Source organism: Antechinus flavipes, chromosome 5, assembly GCF_016432865.1.
Source record: "Antechinus flavipes isolate AdamAnt ecotype Samford, QLD, Australia chromosome 5, AdamAnt_v2, whole genome shotgun sequence".
NCBI lineage: Eukaryota > Metazoa > Chordata > Mammalia > Dasyuromorphia > Dasyuridae > Antechinus > Antechinus flavipes.
The window spans coordinates 100,797,788-100,817,648 of NC_067402.1; the positions used below are offsets into that span (position 1 = coordinate 100,797,788).

Below are 19,861 nucleotides of genomic sequence, written 5' to 3' on the forward strand. Positions count from 1 at the left end.
CAGATAGGTTGAAGGAAATCTAAGACAGAGCAGATCAGAGAAGTTAGCATTATAACATCATTAATCTATATCTGGAAGAGATCTTAGAGATCATTAAGCCCAACCTCTTCATTTTACAAATGTGAAAACTGAGACCTGAAATGATTTACTCATGACTTATCCAAGGTCACACAGTTCATAAGGATCTGAGTTGGCATGCAAATCCAGATCTTTATGATGTCAATATTAAGGCTGGAAAGGGACCCCAAAAGTTCATAGACTGGTGTCCCGAGGTGTTTCAGGGGAATTTGCAATCTTGAACCCATTTCCTAGTTAATGGGTCAAAGTTTATTGTAACTATAATGCCAATTGAGGCAGTCTAAATTCCAAGAGAATTTAGCAAAGAAACAGAAGCAAGGAGACACATCTATCTAGTTCTTCATGTACAGATATGCTAATTTTATGGCCCAGAGGTAGAACCAAGGAGTGGTCTCTGGACCACTATCTGACAGCAATGAACTGAGGAGTGGTCTATTGACTATTGTCTCAGGAGTTTGATTTGTTGGACTATCCTGAGTCCACAAGACTTTAGAAACAGATAGATTGTCAGAATAGAAACTCCCTAAAGTCAGGGGACTTTAAAATTATTTCTGTCTTCCCTAGAAACTAGACTCCATCACCAACTCCAATGCTCCTTTCACTACATTGAGAAAATATCATTGGATTTAACAGCTAAGACACTGACATTGACCTTAGAGAGAACACTTTTTTTTGAAAGGTGGGTTAACTCTTTGCAACAATGAGATGATTTATGCTAGTTACAATGATCTTATGAGGAAGAGAACCATCTACATCCAGAGAGAGAACTGTAGGAATTGAATGTGGATCACAACATAACATTCTCACCCTTTTTTTGTTGTTGTTCACTCAGATTTTGTTTTCTTACTCCTTTGTTTTTTTTTTTAATCTGATTTTTTTTTGTGCATCAAGAAAATTGTATAATTATGTTTGCACATATTGGATTTAATGTATATTTTAACATGTGTAACATATTGAATTGCTTGCCATCTAGGAGAGAGAATGGGGGAAAGAAGGGGAAAATCTGAAACATAAAGCTATGCAAGGGTCAATGTTGAAAAATTATCTGTGCATATGTTTTGAAAATAAAAAGCTTTAAAAACAAAAATTTTAAAAAGTGGGTTAAGAAAGCAGATTGTAAAGGTTGTGAAATATGAATCATAATGGAGGTAGAGAGTAAAGGAAGGAATAGAGGAAGTGAACATAATTCAATCCATCTAGAAGTTTGGCTGTGAAAAGGAGAAGGATTTGACCTAAAGAAAATGACACAAATAACAGATAACTTGAAGGGAGATATTTGGGATAGAAGATGTTAATAGAATCCTGGGACTCTCTACAATGGGATTTAGAAACCTAATGGTATTCCCAGGAAGGTATTTATCTCTAAAAGAGATTGGGGATGGAAGGAATGAAAAATATTACAGGAAGAGAACAGAGTGAGTCAATGTGAGGAAAGTGAAATAACTTTAATATTGAACTTGGACAATGGATAGGACGGTGGTGCCACAAGAGAAGAAAAAAACTTGGAAGAGGGAGTGTTTGGGGGGAAATATAATGAATTCTATTTGTATATATTGCAAAGGCATGCAAGTGGGAAATGGAGAATTGCATATGAAGAACAGCAAGTAGACCATTGTAGCTGAAATTATAGTATGTAAGGCAAAAAAAAAGAAAAAGAATACAAGAAGAAAAAAAAAAGAAGTGGAAAGGAAAAAGGGAGTGCAAAGGAACAAGAAGGAAGAAGAGGGCACATAGGGGACAGAAGATTCTGAGTTACATCATTGTTCTCTATATATCCACAGCTCCTCCTCCCGCTCCATTCATACACCTTCCCCTCCCTACATTTGCTCTTCTCCCTGTGATAATCTTAGCCTCCAAAGGGGGTTGGAGGATCAGGGAGCCGATCTCTCTTCTCTGTCTTTTTCTCAAGGACTGCCAATCCTTTTCTCCTCTGACTTCCTCCACCTTAATCCCAAACAGAGATTGGGATCAGCATGTCTCCATTTCCTGAACCTCGTGTTATCTATCTCTCCTGATAATTCTATTTTTCAAGGTCACTGCCTGCCCAAGGACTGTCTAATTCTAATCTACCTCCTTCTTAAATACTTGATAGGTCTAAGATTGGGACAACAGTCTCTAATTTTGTTGTCCTTTTTTTTTTTTTTCTCACGTCCAATTCTTTGTGATCCCACTTGGGGTTTTCTTGGCAAAAATACTGGAGTGATTTGATCATCTCCTTCTCTAGATTATTTTTGTAGATGAGGAAATGGAGCCAAACAGGGTTAAATGACTTACTCAGGATCACACAGCTAGTAAGCCTAGGAGATCAGATACGAACTTTGATCATCCTAACTCCAGATTTCTATCTACTATACCAACTTCCCCAGACTCTAATAACATAATAATTCCACAGTGTCCAAATCAAAAAGAATTAAATTATTCAATGACACCATTTTTATCATTCTCTTAATAGCATGTCTTAAACAAAGATTTATCAGATTCTATGTATGAGAAAATTTAGAAACAATAATAGCATTTACAATATCATGAATTTAAAGCATGAAACAAGATTCATTACTAATCAGATGACCTTTTAATTTAGTGAAATACATTTCCAAATTATTCCACATTAAAAATATATTTATTCTATCACAAGTGGATTTTAAATTTTCAATATTCATATTTTAGAAATGCATTAGTACAAAACATATTTCATTAAAGACTCCACAGCAAAAGGCAATATATGTATAGGACAGATGAAATTAGATAGGACAAATGAAATTTACAGCAAAATTACTAGAAAGATATATGTATATAGGACTTTATCAGTTTAAATTCACCATTATTATTATTAGGTCAAATCAAAATATACTGGATTAAAGAGCATAAGCTATTATTGTTAAAAAATAATTCCTACCATAATTCCAGAGGGAAGGTGGGTAAGACTTAAGAATGTATGCATTTCTCAGATGAAGATACCTTGAAGAGTTTTCTGCCATATCCAAATACAGTAAAAAATATTATCATTATCTATTATGCTTCCAAATAAACAGTTTTCAAACATTTGTACTACCCTCTTTAAACAAGTGAATCTATAATTTCAAAAAAATCCAGACTAAAAGAACATATATTTTTCTAACATTTGTAATACAATAAATTCTCAAATCTAAATTAAGCACTATCTTTATACATTATACAAGTCACAAAGGTAACAAATTTCCTGATCCATGCATTTTCCCAACACTCCACAACTCTGCAACAATGCTAAATAATAGAATAGATTCTAAATAAATAGAAAAGAACAAAATGAAATTCTGACATCATAGTTGTCCCAGTAGAAGAATACATACCACTTATAAATGAGACCAGAATAAATTCAATCACCTATTTCCCAAGCAGTATTATACATACAGAATCACAATTTTTGTTTCATTATTATGTTTCCATAAGGACCATTTATTCCAAGCATTTCATATTATAAGACCTGCTATTTGCAGCTAATCCACTGCCAAAAATATACAAGTGACAGTCTTATTAGGTTCTAATCCACCCCAATTATCCCATTTGGGGAGTACACTTAAAAGTACATTCTGATTTAGTTTAAGGATATATTTCAATCAAATCTGGATTTTATAATACTAAAGGCAACATTTAAAATCTCAAAAAGAATTCATTGCTATTGATACACCCCTAGCTCCCAAAACTTTTCTCTATTTACTTTTTTTTTTCTCTATTTACTTTTAAATCACTTAAAGAACCTGATCTAAACTTGCTCCTACCCCCTGTAACTTTGCCTTCTCTCCCTGCTTTGGAGGATAGGAATTCAAGCTGAACTTTTTATTACTATAGATCCCAACAAAATCAATATGTAAAGTCTCTCACATCCTTTTTACTTCAACCAAACCAAAACTTCCTCCAATTAATTCTTTCCAATATCCTTAAATATTCCTCCTTCTTATATATATCCTTCCATATATCCCCACCTTTCTCATTTTTTTATGTTCTTTTCCTGAACTTTCTTTCCTTACTCAGCCCCAGAATGCCTTTATATTTTAATTGTCTACGTGTTTAAATTCCCCTCCCCTTTTTGTTCAGAGCAAGATAATATTTTATTAGTAGGGCAAGAACCTACCAATAATCTGGATATCTAGCTTCCTCAGTTTATACTAATGGCCCAAAATTGAAGATGCAACTCTTTTATAAGCCTAGAATAAAAAGCAGAACAAGATCATATAACTGGTCAGCATCATGGGGTGAGAGACTATGATTGGTTATGTTAAGATCCATACATGTGGGATCAGGACCACCCCTAAACTGTCTTAAAGGATGCTTTGTGAATTTTTGGACTCAGCTACATCCCAAAGAAGTAGACTCCCTGGCACCTAGAAATAGGATAAGACCGCTTTTAAATAGGCCTAGGATGGAACATGGCCAACTTAACTCCCAAGGGTAACCCAGAGATGCCATGGCATTTCTCAGGAGCTGGAGAGACAAGAAATAACAAGCACACAGTGATTTTCAGGTGGTGCTGGGATATAAATTTCTTTAGTTACACTGTTTTTAAGAGTATTGAACCTTCAAACTTAGCTTGGAGTTTTTCTTTAATTTAAAAATGATCGATAGGGGAGCTAGCTTTTGGCTTTTATCTCTGAAAGAGAGACTGAGCTTTTAAACTCATGAGTTTCTTCACTCAGAAACAAAGAGGCGGAAGTTATTGTAAAATGAGAGTGAGGTACAAAATAGATTCAATGACAGAATGGAATCAAGTATAAAATATAAAATCAATGCTTGCTTCTTTCATTTCTAACAAAAAAGTGAACTTGAAAAACTTTTTAATAACTGATGTGAATACACTTTGTAAGACTGTTGGATACTGTCAATAAAAAGTTTAAAAAAAAGAAGAAGAAGACTGTTGGATAGAGGGTCCAGAGTTCTGGGTTCAAATCCTAGCTCTGCTACTTAAGTATATCACTTGGTTAAATCACATAACCTCTCATCTGTAAAATGAGAAAGAAAGAATAAGGTCCTTACCAACACCACATCTATGAAAGAATTGATTGAATAGTCAAAATTTCTGAAAAGTACATGATGACCAAAACTCTTAGTTGGAGGAGGTTGGGAGGGAAGAGGCAGTTGTGGGGTAGGGGATAGTCAGGGGCATGTTTCCCACTCCTCTGATCTTAAATTTGTTCTGTCCTCCTTTTTCCCCAGTCCTTACACACAAACGTGCTGAATGCCAGCCCAGCTGCCCTCTCCTGAAAGCTGATTATACTTTAAATCACAGCCCAGGGATTAGCAGGGAAGGATCCATGGGAGATGACAATCAGAGCCTGTCCTCCTCCCCGCAGCTTCTCTTCCTTCTATCAAGTTTATGCTGCACTTTGAAACTGGACTCCTAAACTGTCTTTGTGAATTGGCACTTTCTTCCTTTGCCTCCTTCACCCCACCCAATAGAGAAGCTGTCCGCATCTTAGGGGAAAATGGATTCCACGTATACTGTGATGCCATGAACACACTCATGAATACTGAAAAGATGCTCCTAACTTGGCCAGTGAGGACTGCAAAGCATCATGGCTAGGATGCTGGGGTCTAAATAGGCTGACATGACAAAGAACCCAGAGATCTAAAAGAAGGGCATGTTTTATGCATGTTCTACCTCTGGTACCCTTATGACTTGAATACAAAGCATCATGGCTAGGATGCTGGGGTCCAAATAGGGTGAATGAGGAAGGACCAGAGATCTAAAAGAAGCGTGTGTTTGTGCATATGTTTGTACCCCCATGGCTCCTTGCCAACCTCCTCCTCTGGAGTGCAGACCCTATCTGGTGACTTGGGCTTAACCCCCATCTGGGTACTTCTCCTCCTCGGGATTATGTAAGCGGCACCTCCCCACGCCCACAGGATAATCAGATCCCAGGACTACATCCTGTTCCTCCCCTGTGGCACGGTGCCCAAGTATCTCAGACACATATAAGCCAGACCTACCCAGGCAGGGGCTGCCTATTTGCAAGAAAGTTGCCCCGGCCCCCAAAAGGCAATGACTTGTGCCCTGCTTCCCAGGCTACTCCTGCTCTTACCCTTGGCTGCTCCTGCCACAGGAATCCCCCATGGCCCCACCTCCCCGCTTCGCTACTCTAGATTCCTTGACTCCTCCAATGTCATATATCTGCGCTGGGACTTTGACATTCAGACCGAAGTCATCACGTTTGATCTGCAGGTCCGGACAACTGGCTGGGTGGGCCTTGGTGTCACTAATCGCTACAGCAATGTGGGAGCTGACCTAGTGGTTGGAGGTGTCCTGCCTGATGGAACTGTCTACTTCTCGGTGAGTCTAGGTATAGATTCTCTGCTCTCCTAGGGATGAGAGTGACTTGCTAGAGAGGGGCCAGCTCTGGGCCCTCTGCAAGATGGAAGGGAGACCTTAAAAACAGCCAACAACATCACAAGAGTATCAGGCTGCTAATCCCCATTGGGCAATGGCGCATTCAGTCACTCAATAAACAATTATTATGTGTCAGGTCCTATGTGTAGTTTTTATTTTGTATCCATAAACACAACCTGGACACAACCTCATCAATCTCAAGGGAGCTTTCCTGAGACTCTTCACTTCCAGGGACAATGTTTACACCTGGACCTGTCCCAGTATATCTATGTCAAGAAACACATAAAGAGGATCATAGACCATTAAAAATGGAAGAAACTTCACTATCATTTAGTAACAATCTCTTCCTTTGGCTGATGAAAAAAAAATGAGATTGAGAGAATTAAAATGATCGTTTATCCCAGTGGGGACCCGACGCTACTAAGCAGCAGTACATATAGTCAACCAATGTCCAAAACTATCTATTTATAGCTGAATACAATATATTGGGAAGTGCATTGCTCTGGAAGTCAGGAGATATAAATCATTTAATTCCACTATGCCTCTCTTTCTTCACCTAGAAAATAGATTTGAAAATCTTTTTTTCTGGTTCTTCTAACTCTAGTAGTCAGTGGTCTTTGTTCATTTGGAGACACAGAAATATACAATAGAAATGACACACTTTAATAAGAATCACATGATTTGTGTTCAAATTCTATCTCTGCCATTTGCTATCTGCTTACCCTTGGACAAATCAAATCTCCGTGGCCTCCAATTCATTCCTATGTAAAATTAGGGAATTGTACTCTATGATATTCTATTGGCTCCATCCAAATCCAAACCATAAAATGAGAACCTTTGGATATCATTTCAATGTATTCTCTATTTTCTGCCTTTATGAAAGAGAAGAAAGAATACAGGGCATCATTACCACTTAATTCAAAGAATAGAAAATACACACACACATACAGAGAGCTGAAAAGTAATACTTCAATAAATATTTATTGAATGTTTACTATATATAGGGTTTATATTAGCTATGAGTTGTTGTTCAATCATTTCAATCATGTTTGATTCCTCATGACTCCATTTGGAATTTTCTTGGCAAAGATATTGGAGAGGTTTGCTATTTCCTTCTCCAGCTCATTTTATAAACAGGATTAAACAATTTTTCCTAGAGTCGTTCAGCTAATATGTGTCATAACATCATCTTCCTGACCTCATGGGTTATCTTCAAGAATGAAGTGGAAGCTGCTCACTGAGAATGCAATAGAGTTTCTTCCCTCCTTCCTTTCCTTTCTTTCTCCCTCCTTCCTTCTTTCTTTTCTTCCTTCCCTTCTTCCTTCCTTCCTTCCTTCTCATTATTTGCTTAAAAATGAATATAAGTAGTAATTGTTGCTATTCTGGCCAGAAATCCTGAAGGTCTTCCCCTCTCAGATTAACTCCTTTTATATTTATTTATTTATCTATTTGTTTGGCCATTCTTTGCCTCATTTCTTACCTAATTTTAATCACTAAATGGGTGTTGCCTCAATCAAACTGAGACCTGGTAAAGACCTTAGATTAAAAAGGCCAAGGTCTCCCACTGCATCCAGGGCCATCTTCAGTCATCCTGATGGAGCCTTTGGACTCAGCCCCTTTTCATTCAAAGCCAATTCACTTGCATTTCACGGCATCACCTTCAAGACTGAAAGACAAATAACAAGGTCAGATTTGAACTCAGGAATATTCCTGCCTGACTTCAGGGCTGGCATTATACACACTACAGCATCATCACCTAATGGCCATATTAGCTATAAGTAGATGAGTCATAATTTCAGGAAACTAAATTTGTTACATATGATCTGACAAAGGATGTGTCTTTTGCAAAACCTTATAAAAAAAGGACCTACGATGAAGTGAGCAGAAGCAAGAAAATATTGTGCACAGTAACATCAAGAATCAATTGTGAATGCCTTAGCTATTCTCAGCAATACAATATCCAAAACAATTCCAAAAGACTAGTGATAAAAAATGCTATTCACCTACAGAAAAAGAACTGATGGAGTCTGAATGCAGATCTTTTCACTTTCTTTACTTTTTTTCCAAGGTCTTTTTTGGGAGTCTGTGTTTTCTTTTACAATATAACTATTTTGGAAATATATTTTGCATAATTGTACACATATAATCTAAATCAAATTGCTTCCTGTCTCAGAGAAGGGAGAGGAAGGAAGAGAATTTGTAACTCAATTTAAAAAATGAATGTTAAAAATTAACCATGTATGTAAATTTTTTAATTTTTTTTGTTTTTGTTTTTGTTTTTTACATGCAAAATTTTTAAAAGGAACCTATAACTCATTTCACCAGTCTAGAAGTCAGTTTCCTCATCTGTAAAGTAGAGAAAGGGGTGTAGGATTGAAATATTAAGATCATTTTATCTCTGTTACTTATTATCTGATTGGTTTTATACAAATCATTAAGCCCCTCTTGACTTCTATTTCTTCATTTATAAAATCAGGGAGCCAGAGTAAATGGCATCTGAAGTCCTATGATGTAGTGAAGGTATACTCAGCTGCTCCAAATCCTTTATCTTAAGACCAATTATTCCATGAGTTCTTGGCTACTTTCTTTGAAATTAAGACTCTAAGAGCAAAATATAGAATAACCATAGGTATAAGGCATGATTCCCTGCCCTTGAGGAGCTTACAATTTAGTTTAAGATAAAAACAAATTTTGATACCTGTGAAAAATTACCTAATAGTAAAAATCAATTCAGTACTTTGAGAGTATGGTATTAGAAATAATCATTGAAGAGGAATAATGAAAAAGTTGGTGCAAATAGAAAGAGGTGATTATGAAATCAGAGACTTCAGTTTTCTCATCTGTAATATAAAGGGATTAATTTAATATATGTAATTTATATCAATATGTAATTTAATAGATATTCCAGCCTTCATGTGCAAATATTCTGAAACTCTGATGTGTGTGGGGGGGGGGGGGCGGGAGGGGAGAGGAAAAGGGAAGTGTTTCTTGGGAAGTGTGTGAATGTAACAGAGTATTTCCTGAAGCCTTAGCCTGGTAGGTGCTAACTGTTATGAGGAAAGAGATCTAAGCCTTACTCTTATGGCATTCCCCTTCTGATTCAGAGGCACAATTCTTCTGTGTATGGCATCTTCCTATTCTCTTTTTTCCCACATGGCAGGACCAGCACTTGGTAGATGATGATACCCTGAAGGAGGATGGGAGCCAGGATGCAGAGTTGCAATTGCTAAAAGAAGATGCTGTCTACACCACCATGCGCTTCTCCCGACCCTTCCGCACCTGTGACTCCCATGATGGAGACATCACAGTAATAACAGAGGAGGGTAGGGGGTACTGGTGGGTGGGGACCAATTTTCTAAAATTTGAATTCTAAAACATTTTTGTTGAAGTTCTTTCCCCTGAGGGACTTGGAATCACCCCCAAATAAGGTTAGAATCCAAGGCTCTCATTTTTTCTAGGGTTACTTTCCCACTACCCCTTGTCCTCAAACAAAGCCTTCCCTCATCCTCTCTCATGAGCCCTTCTACAGGCTGAAGTCCCATATGTGGGAGACAGATGGTACAATGGAAAGAGAAATAGATTTTGGAGTCAAGAACCTGATTTCGAATCCCATTTCTATCACTTTGTACCTGTGTAAACTTGGGCAAGTTTTCTATATACATGGGTTTTGGTTTTCTTATCTGTAAAATGAAAGGGTTACACAAAGGGTTATCCTCTAAGGTCCCTTTCAGCTCTGAAATCTATTTTCCAATTTTTATTCCCTGTCAAACTCTCCTTAGAGAAACCTATACTGAATAGGAGTAGACTCTGAAGAGATTTATTTACCTTTTGATTATATGTATGTACATTAATTTGTATGATAAACAAGGATTATCTCAATGTAGAGCTGCAACTCTTGGATGAAATAGATAGATATCATGTGTGATTGGCTTATCTTTGCTGAGAAGAGATCCAAGGGTAGAGTCTTTACCCCATTAAGAGGGTATACTGGGCTTAAAAGCACCATTAAGGCTGTATACTCTTTGATCCAGTCTCCAATAGTATTTGGTTTGTCAAGCCATGTTAACAAGAGCTTATGAAGTAAGTGCCAGGAACTGTAATAAGTGCTTGCAATGACCCTCCAAAAAAAGGTCAGAAAAAGCATTCCTGCTCTCAAGGAATACACAGTCTAAGGCAGTAGTCTGCTACATACAAACAAGATGTATATAGGATAAATTGGAATTAATCTTAAAGGTAAGGCTCTAGCATTAAGAGGATTAGAAAATCTATTTTACAGAAGGTAGAATTTTAGCTAGATCTTAAAGAAAACCGGAGAAAACAAAAGGCAGAAATAAGGAGGGAAATGATTCCAGGTATGAGGATCACAAAGTATGTGGAGATAAGGAAACATAAAAAGAATTAGTGGTCCCAAAGGAGTTTTTCTATTAGAAAGGAGCCATTAGACATATGCAAAATACCTCTAATAGTTAAAGTACAAATTGTTACCACTGATGACCATAGGTTTCCTGATACTGATATCACTGCATTTTGTAAGAGGATGTAGACATGGTTCCTGGAATGGATGCTCTAAGGAGAAGTCCATATTGCTCTCTTATAATAAATGCAATTGCATAATTATGTCCCTCATAATTACAACTATCTTTGTCCTAGGTCTTGGAAGCCCCAACCTGCTCTCATTAGAATTTAATACAAATAGTTCTCTGAGTGGCTAAAATGCTGGGATTACTGGGGCTCCAAGCTCCAAACTCCGGGAACCAGGCCCCAGTCCTAGCATTCCCCGACCATCATTGCCATCCTTATCCAACTAGAATTATATTTGCCACAGCTAAAATATAGGTCTTGTCTAGAGACACAAAGTTCAGGAAAAAAAATGGCACTAATGAGCACTCTCAAAGGGATTAAGATTAGCTCTACATTTATTTTTATTAGTTTCACTCCTTCCCACCAAACACTGATTATATAATAGTTCACCACAAAGAATAGTTAGTAAACTCTTTTAGGCAAATAATGCAGCAAACAAAAATCAGAGAAGTGATATAGATTAGAATAAAGCTGAGAAGATCAAGTATGAATGAATTCTTCAGCTGGGGTAGTCGTTAAGATCTTAACTCTAATAATCATGGTTCACAATACACAATCTTAACCAAGGAGAAAGAAGTTGTCTTTCCGCAGTTTCTAGGAAGGAAAAATGGAGACATGTTGAGGAGCCAACTTTATATCTACAGCATCTTTCTCCATGGATTCTTTTCTGAACAATGTCAATTTTAGGAATCATAACATTTCTTTCTGTACGGAGCATACTGCAGAGTTATCCATCATCCACATCTCTTCGTGGGAGCTAGGTTCAATATACATGGCAGTTATGTTTATCTAAGTGTATGATGATTGCTATTGAGAAGACATTCTTCATATCCCTCAACTGATGCTCAGTTTCCTTTCTCAGAGTGACACAATCCGGGTCCTGGCAGCTTATGGGCTGGATGACACAATAAAGCTGGAGAGGGAGCGCACCTTTGTCAAGTCAATCTTTCTGCTGCAGATTGTCCATCCTGATGATCTTGATGCCCCCGCAATCTCTTACATTCATGACTTGGAGATCACTGATGTGAGAAACATGTTCATTGAAATGCTGAGGCCCCGACTTCCAGTTCCCCAAACCTAATCTTCTCAAGCTTTCTCACACTACCCCTGGACCAGAAAGGAGAGGAGAGGCACATATAGGCAGGGGGAAAAGGAAAGTACCAGACAACTCTTAAAGATTAGAAATAGAGTTGGGGGGGGGGGGTAGAAAGGAAGCAGGACATTGAAAATGATGAAAGTGGGAAGGGGACTCTCTTTTATTTTTTTTATTTATTCCTTAAACAAAAACCCTTCAATTTCCAGAATTATAGTATAGTATAGTATAGTATTAAGGGAGTTGATATAAATTGAAAATAATTATTTTCAGCTAATGAATGAGGATGCAAAAGCAGTCATTGAACACTAAATACCTTTCTCTCATCTCATTATCTCATAAATACACCTCACTCTCAGCTATCTAATGAGTAATATTTTACTGATCTTTCAATTAGCTTCTGGATTTTTTCATGCAACAGAATCTTCCTCAAGAAGAGACCAAACTAGATCAACCAAGTCTTTTCTACCTCCCTCCCCAAACCACTCCAAATGTATATACCATATTTCCACATCTCCTTAAGAGTTGACCAAAAATTTAAAGACATGGTTATAATTCAGACATGGTATGGTCAGTTGGACCATACATTTCTCCATTCATCTCTAGAAGAACCTGCTAGAAGAGAGTTTAGAGACCATCCAAATAAAGGTCCCCATTATATAGATGAGAAATGGATCCACAGAAAGATTAAATTAATCTTCCAAGTTTATATCAATAGTATTTAAATACAGACCCTTAGATTCAAATCCTAGGCTCTTATCATGTTTTTCATCCTGTCTTGAGTCTCACCCCTGTTCCCAACCTCAGATTCATGTCCCCATCTCAGCTAGATGTTTTTGTCTCTCTCCAACCCAGTTTCTCATCCCTGAAGATGACACGACTTATGCCTGCACCTTTCTTCCCCTGCCCATCGTCAAGGAGAAGCATCACATCTATAAGGTGAAGCCAAGGTGGGAAGGGTGAAGGAAAAGCCAAGGGACTGAGGAGAAAGGAGCTACTAGACCAAGGTTATAATGAGAGGGAAGGGAATAGTCCTAGATTAAGAATACTGTAGAATGAGACCAATCCTCAAATCCATGAATTATAATTTGTAGCGGATTGGATACTCCACAGAAACATTCCATGTAACAAGTGATAATAGTTAGGTAAATTGTATGTTATGATTAATCACTGCCAAAGAATGAAGAAGAAAATAAATTTTGATATGCCTTGATCTCAGAACTTGATCCATTACAGAAAGTCCAATGGCTTCTAAGAGATAAGTAAAACAGCATCCCTGCCCTGAAAGAGTTTATAGTTGAATAGTACAGGAGGCAAGCAAGCTCCATAAACAAATAATTATAATGCAAAATAAAATATTATAGTAAATAGAAAGTTGCTAACTCTGGTCTAAAAGTTCCAAAGAAGGAAGGAGGGTAATGGGATCTGTAATGAAGGGCAATAAGAAATAAATTTAGTCTTGACCAGACTCTTGCTTCAGAGCGAGGGAAGGAGAACAAACTCCCCCTCATCTCCCTCGTAATCTTTTGCCCCAAGTTTGAGCCAAAGCTGATCTACCACAATGAGACGATGGTGCACCACATCCTGGTTTATGCCTGTGGCAATGCCAGTGCCCTCCCGACGGGCATCAGTGACTGCTATGGTGCTGATCCTGCCTTCTCCCTCTGCTCCCAAGTGATCGTGGGCTGGGCTGTCGGAGGCACTGTAAGTCCTAGATGCTGAGAGAATTATTGGCTTGAAGGAGGGCATGTAGTTGAAAGATCTGGGGGGCTGGACATCTGTCCATCAGAGGATGGGTGGAAGCAAGAGTATTTAGGGGCTAAAATGCTTGGGGGAGGATCAGAGCCTGACTTGTCTCTGCTTAGTTCTCACCATTTTTACCTTCTACCCCAGAGCTACCAGTTTCCAGATGATGTGGGCATTTCCCTTGGGACTCCCCTGGACCCCCAGTGGATCCGGCTAGAGATTCACTATAGCAATTTCCACAATCTTCCTGGTGAGAGAATAGGGATCGGGTGGCTGGGTAAGGTGCAACTAATGGGGATGGGCTGATTTCTTTAAGGAGCAGGACAAATATAGAAATGAGGGTCCCTGTCAGAGACTTTTGGCTCTTCTCCAGTCCCTGAGCCTCTTCTTCTGACCTCCTTTTCCCCCAACTAAACCTTTCTCTGTCCATTTGGCAACTTGTCCCTCACTTTCCAATAAGCATGTTTCCCTTTGGCCAGGTGTATATGACTCTTCTGGGATTCGAGTTTACTTCACCCCCATCCTGCGCAAATATGATATGGGAGTCCTCCAGCTTGGATTCTTTACCTTCCCCATCCACTTCATACCACCAGGAGCAGAGTCTTTCATGTCCTATGGGCTCTGTATGACTGAACAGTTTGATGAGGTGAGGTCAAGATCTCACCACCACTTCTCTCCTTGAGATCCAGAGCTACCCTCTGCCTTCTACATTGTCCCTCTCCAGAACCCTACTATCATCTTTGGCCCCAAAACATTACATAAGATGTGGTTCTGGAAATTAGGTGCTGGGGAATGCCTGGGGAGCAAAAGGAGAATAAGTAAAAGGTACACAGATAGTAGGGCATTTTGCAAGAAAAGTAAGAGCCTGGAAAGAAAGGGAATGAAGGGAGAATCTGGGAGAGGAAAAGCATCACTGAGAAACCAAGGTTAAATGGGCAAAGTGTGACCAAAGGCAAATCACTTCCTCAAATAGAACCTTAGTTTCTTCATTTGTAAAATGAGGCTCATGAAAATACAAGCTTATTTTGAGTAAAGTGATTTTTAAGCCTCAAAGTTCTATGTAAATGTGGGTTGTTATAATTGGACCATAGAATTTTGATAGAAGAGCAACATGACAAAGTTGATTCAGAACCCAAATGCCATGGGTTCAGGTCCTGCTTATGACACATATTAGCTATGTGATTTGGATAAGTCAATTAACTTCTCATTCCAGGTAACTCCCTAAGGATCTAAGCTGTTGGATTTTCTCATTCAGGAAATCTAGATATCAACCTCCAGTTATATGTGCCCAGGTCCAGTTCCCTATTCACATAAAATTTTTAAAGTAGCCAAGTCCTTATAGATCATACAGTTTAATCCTCTCATTTTATAGATGGGGAAATTAAGGTTAAGAGAAATAATATACTTATTTATAATTATACACAGGAAGTTAGGGTACAGCCCCACTTGGGTTTGGATTTGGGGAATCAGATGCCCCTCTCCTTCAATGTCACAGATAAATGGGGTTCCTGTGCCTGACATCCAAGTTTATGGTTATCTTCTGCACACTCACCTAGCAGGGAGGTCTTTGCAAGCTGTGCAGTACAGGTAAGGGGAACACATTGCTTTCTGGAGATATAGTCATAGTAGTTGTAGTTGTGAGAATGGAGATAGGCAGAAGAGGGCCTCTGTAGTTCAGCTGAGTGGGAGGGCTTATATCGGGATTGAGGAGCAGGAAAGGTCTTGGATTGGGACTGAGATTGAGATCCTATTTGTTACGTGTTTTATGGGCAACAAGTTTCCCTGGAAGTCCACAATACCTCCCTTGCCCTGGTTTCTAGTCTATTGTGTTCTCCTTTATTTATTCCATTTCTTCCCCACGCCACTCTCCCTCCCAATAGGAACGGAAAGCAGGTCAGGACCATCTGCAAGGATGACGCCTATGACTTTAATCTACAAGAGACTCGAGACTTAAAGGAGCGAATAACAATCAAGATGGTGGGAATCTTGGGAATGGGAAGGTGGGGGGGAGGCAAGTGGTAGAACTATAGCTGAGGGCTATCCATAACTCCCACTTAATCAAGCCTTAAGACTGGGACTGCTCTTGGTTTCTTATTGTCCCTTTGTCGGTCTGACTTCCTTCCATCGTGTTTCACTCTGGGCAGGGAGATGAATTGTTGGTGGAGTGTCACTACCAGACCCTCGATCGTACCACGCTCACCTTTGTAAGTGCCTCCCAGAGCTGTCCCTAGAAATCTGAGCATCTAGGGTGAGCATCGCTAAATGTGCCAGTTAGACACACTGCTATGGGGGAAGGGGGAGGGATCTTGAAGAGACAAAGGGGAGGGGGAGATTACAGGATATTCCCCGGGTTGGGGGAGATAGTGAAACCCTACAGTACTTCAAGGTCACTATTGAGGATGGGAGCACTTGGTGGGGAAAGAATTCATCTAGAATGCAGCCATCATGTGCTATAATGGAAAAGATCCTGGGAGTCAGAGGACTTGAGGGTGAATTCTGGGTCTGCCATTCTTATCATCCTGTGACTCTGAGCAAGCCATTTAACCCTTCTTGTCCTTGGCTTCTTTTTACATTTATGTAATGTATATGTATATGTATTTATACATATATATGTATACATATATATATATATATATATATATATATATATATTTGGACTACATGTCTCTTTTAGCTCTATGAATCTAGAATTTGATAACCCTGCTTTCTACTTCCTTCAATTACCCCTAGTTTAGATTGAGACTAATCATCAATTATCTCATCTGTAAAATGAGGGGGTTGGACTAAAAGATCTTTGGGGTCCCTTATATAATCCAATAACACTATGATCTTGCCCACTACATTGTATGCTTTTTGCCCTGAGGTTTTGCTCCTTAATATATTTAAGGTCAGAAATTGGGGACAATGAGTCTTGGACTCTGGTTCTATTAACATGGTTCCTAGAAGTCAGAGCCACTGTATTAAGAAACAATCATTGCACTTATATTTGGAGTTAAAATAGTAAGGGGTGAGGTGACTCTATCATAGAGAAAGAGGAGAAATTGAACTCTCCTGGAAGTTCCTTACCTCATCCAAGCTCTGTTGTTTTGTGTTTCTGTCTCTTCCTGCCTCTGTCCTCTGTGTTTCTGTCTTTCTTTCTCCTACTCCAGGGTGGCCCAAGTACCATTAATGAGATGTGTCTCATCTTTCTCTTCTACTATCCCCGGAACAACATCTCCAGCTGCATGGGGTACCCAGACATCATCCATGTGGCCCACGAACTTGGAGAAGAAGCATCGAGTAAGTATACCTGGAAAAGGAGAAGGAGGAGGAGGAGGAGGAGCACAATTAGAGACCTGGAAAACTTCTTTCTGGGCTACTGCTATTCTCCTAACTGCTTTCCCTACCTTTTTTTATTACCAGTATCTTGCAATTCATTACTTGATAAGGATTTTATGTATGGACCTGTCAGCAAGGGCTACTCAGAGAAATAGATTAGAATTATTGGTTCTAGGAATCCTAATTATTATGCAATATGGACTTCTGCATGAATTATGCATGTCTACATTCTTCTCATATATCATTTTGATTTAATCAAAGTCTTTGTTTTCCTTTAAAAGAATATTTCCCACCTACCTAATCTCATATCGGTCTGTTTTTATATCTCTTTCTTCTCTCCCCATCAAATTTCCTCTAGGTTTTTCATTGTGTTTCAATAGAGGAATTCATACATAATTTCTACAAATATAAATTGCTAAAAGAATTAGTGAATGGCCATAGTGAAGGAGAATGCTAGTCTTGGAGAAAGAAAACCCAAGTATGGATCTCATATCTGATACTTGCTAACTAGCTGTAGTCCTCTGGACAAATTAAACTTTTTTGTGCCTCTGATGACTTCCTAGATCTTATACAATGAGTCTTATTGTTCTTCATCCTTCATTCTTGAAGAGGACCAATGTGTTGACTTATGAGTTAATTGAATTCAAGTGAGGCAAAAGTACACAGAAATCCCTCCTTCAGAGCCCATACTGGAAGTTTCTCATTATGAGAAGCCACAAATCATGCTGATTGCCCAAAGCATTTCTTATTGGAGACTGGAGTGTTAGGAAGAGAGAGTTCTTACCTTCTTCTTGTTGTTCAATTCATTCAGTTGCCTCTGACTCTTCATGTTCCCATTTTGGGGTTTCCTTGGTAAAAGTACTAGAGTAGTTTGCTATTTATTTCTCTAAGTCATTTTACAGATGAGGAAACTGAGGCAAACAGGGAGAAGTGATTTGCCCGGATTCATACAGCTAGCATGTGTCAGAGACTGGATTTGGACTCCTCAGGAAGATGATTTCAGTTCTAGTGCTCTATCCACTGTGCTACCTAACTCCCCCAATTTTTATCTCACCATCTACTAAAAATGTCAATTATCCTTAAATTAATGTCAGATGAATAATAATCCCTGTGTTACCTGTCCAGGTTTAATCTTCATGTTAGCATATTCAACTCGACTTATTACCTAGTAAATATTATATGCCATAGAGAATAACGTTTTAGAGCATTAAAACTGTATGTCTTTATTAAAAGGATTATTTGTGTCCTTCATGAGTGCCTCTTCATGTGTTCCACTCTCGGTGGCCATCCAGCTTGTTTATCTTGTACTGGTCTAATTCCCTTTTCTATTCCTTCCACTTTATGTTTTCTCATATTTTTTTTTTTTTTATCTCATGCCCATTTTCCTAATGATTCTTATATTTCCCACCTCCCCTTCCCATTCACTCTCTTCTTACAGTTCCATGGAGGGCATGATGGCCATGAATAATGTTGACTGGACCCCAGAAAACATCAAAAAAGCAGAGAAAGCCTGCAAGATGGCTGACCAGGTGGTGGTAATAAAGACCATTGATGTGAGTGACCAAGTTGGATCGTCTCTGCTTTAAGGTTTGGGGAAGGATGGGAGGCCATGAGGATGAAAAATGAGAGAGGGAAGGAAAGGACTGAGTGTGGGAGTCTAAAGGCTGGAAAAGGCTAAAGAGAGGGAAGGGGATTGAGAAAATAAGGAGGGAGGGCAGCTGAAGAGTAGGACATTGTAGTGATGCTTTGGGAGGATAGGAGGAAAGGAATAATTCCCTCAATGAGGAGAATATCATTCGCTAGGGTGTGAGTGATGGTGGAGCTCACCTAATAAAAGGGGAAGGTGCAGACAGAGGAGGAGGCTCTTCCCCCTCCTTCTTCTCCCAGCCTCTACTTCTCTCAAAGTCATTTATTCTTCCTTTTTGTCTTCAGGAGTTGGTAAAGAATCAGACAGGCCACATTCCAGACATAATTCCTACTCCCCGTGGGCCTTGCTTGGAGTCCACAGGGGGCAAAGTAGAACCAGGAGACAAGACCCCTGCAGGATACCGAGCTGCCCCTCTAGTCCATTCTGGCTCCAGTCCTACAGTTCCCTTAACTATTCTCCTACTTCTACAGGGGGTCTTTTCTTGGCTTCTGGATTCCCTCCAAGGTGCAGTCTGAGGCCATCCTGAGACTCCCACGCTTAGGGCCATATACATGAAAACTTCCTTCCTGTCCTCACTGACCCTGATTCCTCCTCTATCCCTTCCCCCACAAAAAAAGCCTTCCCCTCATCCCACCCCTGATTCTGACATGGAGTGACAACCCTCTCAAAACTCAGTCTCGGCTCTTATCCAATAAAAGTTCTGAAATGATGAAAATTTGCCTAATAAAGCCTGAGGATTCACTAGCTAGGAGCTGGGTGTTTTTTGAATAAATCTCTGATCAAAGAGTGAAGTGGAGAAGCTATCCTAGTGAGGATGTGAGAGCACCACAATTTGGGAAAGGAGTTAAACTCTGTCCATACCTCCTCCCCTATTCCCTGATACTTCTTACTGTCTAATCTGGCACTTCCTTGGAGGATCGAGCAAAGAAGAGAGAAGCTGTATCCCTGAGGGGGTACCGGTTACATGATCTGAAAAGTAAGAAAATTGGGCAAGGCGTTTTCTTCAAATGGGGAAGGCTTCTAAAAACACAACAGA

The 19,861-nt window shown here is 39.1% G+C and overlaps 1 protein-coding gene across 1 annotated transcript; it reads left to right on the forward strand.

Moving 5' to 3' along the window:
• Window positions 1-6,076: 6,076 nt before the first annotated feature.
• On the forward strand, window positions 6,077-19,540 carry LOC127564784 (putative DBH-like monooxygenase protein 2). The gene is made up of 13 exons (XM_052001538.1): window positions 6,077-6,382; window positions 9,600-9,746; window positions 11,883-12,044; window positions 12,969-13,052; window positions 13,650-13,817; window positions 14,007-14,109; window positions 14,339-14,505; window positions 15,355-15,446; window positions 15,740-15,836; window positions 16,004-16,063; window positions 17,009-17,142; window positions 18,616-18,730; window positions 19,110-19,540. Exons 1-13 carry the CDS (start codon window positions 6,095-6,097, stop codon window positions 19,338-19,340), a joined length of 1,848 nt encoding a protein of 615 aa, XP_051857498.1. The 5' UTR covers window positions 6,077-6,094; the 3' UTR covers window positions 19,341-19,540.
• The last annotated feature ends 321 nt before the right edge of the window (window positions 19,541-19,861 follow it).

What these genes read in the sequence shown, in the direction of transcription:
- LOC127564784 (XM_052001538.1), top strand. Translation starts at nt 6,095, where the DNA reads ATGACTTGTGCCCTGCTTCCCAGGCTACTCCTGCTCTTACCCTTGGCT. An exon ending in ATGACTTGGAGATCACTGAT is followed by an intron (nt 12,045 to 12,968) that starts GTGAGAAACATG and finishes TCTCCAACCCAG; the next exon opens with TTTCTCATCCCTGAAGATGA. An exon ending in TGGTAATAAAGACCATTGAT is followed by an intron (nt 18,731 to 19,109) that starts GTGAGTGACCAA and finishes TTTTGTCTTCAG; the next exon opens with GAGTTGGTAAAGAATCAGAC.